The following is a 3,743-nucleotide window of genomic DNA, read 5'->3' on the forward strand; positions in this document are numbered from 1 at the left end:
AATACTAACACGTTTCCTTTCCTCTCCCTTACCTGTCAAGCTGATCCGTGACACTTTGCCCGAAAATATGGAAACAGAGAAGACCCTCAGAGAAACTTACTCAGTCAGCCAAGATGATATCAGCAATAGCCAGGCTGTCTACCAAGACTACCTGCACCTTATCAATTTGGACCGTGGCCATTTGAACCCTGCTGCCCATCACAACACCCAGGACGGCAGGAACGCGACCTTCACCTTCACCAACGTAGTGCCCCAGGACACTGAGCTCAACAACGGCGCCTGGAACGTCTATGAGCAGAAAACGATGGCCAAGAAAAGCAAGAACTGTCAAACCACCTATGCCATTGTGGGGGCTGTGCCTGGGACCTCCTTCATCTCCCAAAACAGGGTTAATGTACCCAGCCACATCTGGGCCAGTGCCTGCTGCAAGACCACCAACAACACCGTGATTGCTTGGGGAGCCATTGCCCAGAACAACGAGAACAAGGTCCGGGTCCTCAAGCTGGGGGCACTGGAGGAAATGTTGGCCCAACTGTATAACAGGGGAGCAGTTTCTCTGTTCCCTGTGGACTGTCCCCGTACATAAGCCTCACATCCCGGGTTGGGGGCTTTTCCCACATGTCACAGAGTCACAGAATGCTGTGATTGGAAGGGATCTCAAAGATCATCTAGTTCCAAAACCCCCTGCAAAATGGCAGGAACACTTTCCACTAGACCAGGTTGCTCACAGCCATGTCCAACCCGGCCTTCAACACTTCCAGGGATGGGGTAGCCACAGCTTCTCTGGGCAACCTGTGTCAGAGCCTCACCACCCTCACAGGGAAGAATTTCTTACTAATACGTAGTCTGACCCTGCCTTCTGTCAGTTCAAATCCCTCTTCTCCTGTCAGTCCATGCCCTTGTTCAAAGTCCCCCTCCAACTCTCACGGAGACCCTTTAGGTAATGGAATAGGATCTATATTCTCCTCGGAGCCTTTTCCAGCTGAGCAGTCACAACTCTGTCACCCTGTCTCCAGAGCAGAGGTGCTCCAGGTCTCAGAACACCTTTGTGGCCTCCTCTGGACTCCACCCCAACAGGTTTGTGTCCTTCTCTTGTTGTGAGCCCACGGGCAAGGAAATCAGAGCTTTTCACTGAGACCAGAAGGGCCTTGTTTGCCTTTTGCTCCATGCCCAGATACAGGTCTTAGTTCCTTCCTCTCCTCATTAGCTGTCCCTGAGAGTGTGCTGTTGGCTTGCCCCTCACCTCCTTAGAAAGGCTGTGGGACTAGGGTGGCTCACGTTGCCCACCTCAGGTGTTGTGGAGTCTCCATGTCTGGAGAGGCTCAAACCCCAAGTGGACATGATTGTGGACAACCTGCTCTAGCTGACCCTGCTTGAGCAGGAGTCTGGACTAGGAGATCTTGAGAGGTCCCTCCAAACCTCAACAGTTCAGTGATTCTGTGATCCTGGGATGAGCTTTTGTTTGCTTGCTTTTGAAACCTGCAAATTGTAGAAGCTATAAAGATAGGCAGGCTCAGGCATCAGATAAGAGGAAGCTTTGACCAATCAGAGATAAATTTCTGCAACAAACTGCTTGGATAATTTCATTCTCTGCTCTGCTTCTGAAACCTTTTCTGCAGATTTATGGCTAAAGGATTTTGTGATATGTGTTCAGTGGAGTCATTCTAATCAATGCATTCAGTGTGTCAATCAAAAGGTCAGTGTGTGCCAGATCCTGTAGGTCCTGAGTAGTCCACAATAAAAATCATTTGCTCCAGTGCTGGATTGCAGGGTCATCTTATATATAAACCTCAAGTTGCTTCTTGCTGAAATGTCGACCACCAGTGATGTCACAGTACCCAGAGCATCCTTGCATCACGAGGGGTGTCCAAATCCAATCTAAAGATGCCATAGCATGTCCTAAAGTGTCCCCATCAGACTGCGTTACTCCTCCGAGGAATGGGCTTGAACAAAATGGATCAGGCTGCAAACAGCTCATACAAGCTGTGTCACTTCCAGGGGTACCAGCATGAGCCTGAACTTCTCAGCTCAGCAGCTGTTGTTCACCATCCTACAGTGTCTCACAGGGCTCACCCTGGACCAATGTCCTTGGGGGCTGTACAATATCAGAACAAAAGGGGCCAATGTGTATATGTCAAACCCCAATAGCTGCACGGCTGTGGAGTCAGCCAAGGATTGCTGGTAATGACACGCCATGAGATAGGACAAGATGTGTTGGAGAAGGGGCCATGTGGACATAGGGCAGCAGAAATATCCTTGCTGGAGTTCCTGGAGATAAGCACAACTCAGTACAGCCCAAGTGTAGGAATGAGGTCTAGACGGGGGGGCCAGAATGTCCAGCATGGACAGTAGGGGGAGAACAAGACCACCCAAGACCCCCAAAGCCCTCTGATCCCTTTCCAGAAAGGTCAGACACAATGGACTGCACACAAAACCTAATTTGCTGTAGTGGGTTGATCCTGGCTGGATGCCCGGTACCCACTAAATCTCCTTTCTCACTCCCCTCTCCAACAGGGTGGAGGAAAGAAATATAACAGAGGGTTAATGAGTGGAGATAAGGACTGGGAGAGATCACTGTCTGATCACCATCATGGGCAAAGCAGACTCCAAGTGGGAATATTCATTAAATTTATCCCAAGCAGAATCAGAGCCAGAGATTGAGAATGACTTCTCATTTTCCTTTTACAAGAAATCCTACAACCACCTTCCCCCTCTCCTCCCTCCTGCCCCAGTTCTACCCTCCCCACCAGCAGCACAGAGAGATGGGGAAGGGGGCTTATGGTCAACTCATCAAAGGTTGTTGGTGCTGCTGTGCAGGGAGGGGAGTTCTACCCCTGCTTCCACTTTGGTCCCTCCATGGCAGACAGTCCCTCATAGACTTCTCCAAAATGTGGGTCCATCTGACAGGCAACCACTCTCTGTTGCAGTCTGTGTGGTTTCTCGAGGGTCTCTCCCGGCCGCTCTGTGAAGGTTTCCAGGGCTGAGATCACCCCCTCCCCCCCCCGCTGCCCGTCCCTCGTGGCAGGAACGGGCAGCGGAGGGACCTCTGCCAGGAGAGAGAGAACACGCAGCACACAGGGAGGCCAGCAGGAAAGAGAGCTTTATTCAAAAGTCCTCCAGCTTATAAGGGCTGGTGGGGAGAAAGGGTATTGGTCATTTAGATAGCCAATACAAAGAGACAATATAGTAACTATGGCAACACAGGAACCAATGATATTCAAGTGAGTTATCAGCTTCTAACCCCTACAATTCACCCTTTCTTATTTATAATAAAGAAAACATTTGTAATTTTAATGGGATTTAGCAATGAAGATTTTCTAGTCAAACCTGGGGTAAAGGTTAATACAAAGGTTGATATGAAAATGAGAAGGCAAGTGAGACAATTTGTATTGAACTTGAGAAAACAGGTAATTTTAAGACTTATGTTCCTATTATAAAAAGAGAATTCTCCAAATTAAATTTTACTTGAGTCTGTTTGGGTGACTCTACCCGAGCCAGTTAGGGTGGCTTCCAACCCCGGCTACTGAGACCTCTAAATTAATAATAAAGAACCAAAATGCATCAGGTTGGGGGGGTTGTTGTTGGGTTTCCTTTGTTTTGCTGATGACGGAAAGATCTGTAAAACTGAAGCAACCTGGAAATTATTATATGAACAGTAAAGGAAAAAAACCAGTTTGGGTACTTTGAAGCTAGAAGAGTGAAGCAACCTGGAAATTAGCATATGAACAGTAAAGGAGAAAAAC

At 48.5% G+C, this 3,743-nt stretch overlaps 1 protein-coding gene across 2 annotated transcripts in view; it reads left to right on the forward strand.

The window, feature by feature from the left end:
- LOC114067849 (endonuclease domain-containing 1 protein-like) overlaps positions 1-622 on the forward strand; it is a 4,446-nt gene extending 3,824 nt beyond the window's left edge. For both annotated transcript variants that reach the window (XM_027903549.1, XM_027903550.1), the window contains exon 3: positions 41-622. In XM_027903549.1, the coding sequence (XP_027759350.1) occupies positions 41-586 (546 nt within the window). In that variant the 3' untranslated portion in view covers positions 587-622. The remainder of the gene's footprint in view (positions 1-40) is intronic.
- The last annotated feature ends 3,121 nt before the right edge of the window (positions 623-3,743 follow it).

The sequence above is a fragment of the Empidonax traillii genome, unplaced genomic scaffold (genome assembly GCF_003031625.1).
Source record: "Empidonax traillii isolate 1590-97213 ecotype Southwest subspecies unplaced genomic scaffold, ASM303162v1 scaffold980:size574330, whole genome shotgun sequence".
Classification (NCBI taxonomy): domain Eukaryota; kingdom Metazoa; phylum Chordata; class Aves; order Passeriformes; family Tyrannidae; genus Empidonax; species Empidonax traillii.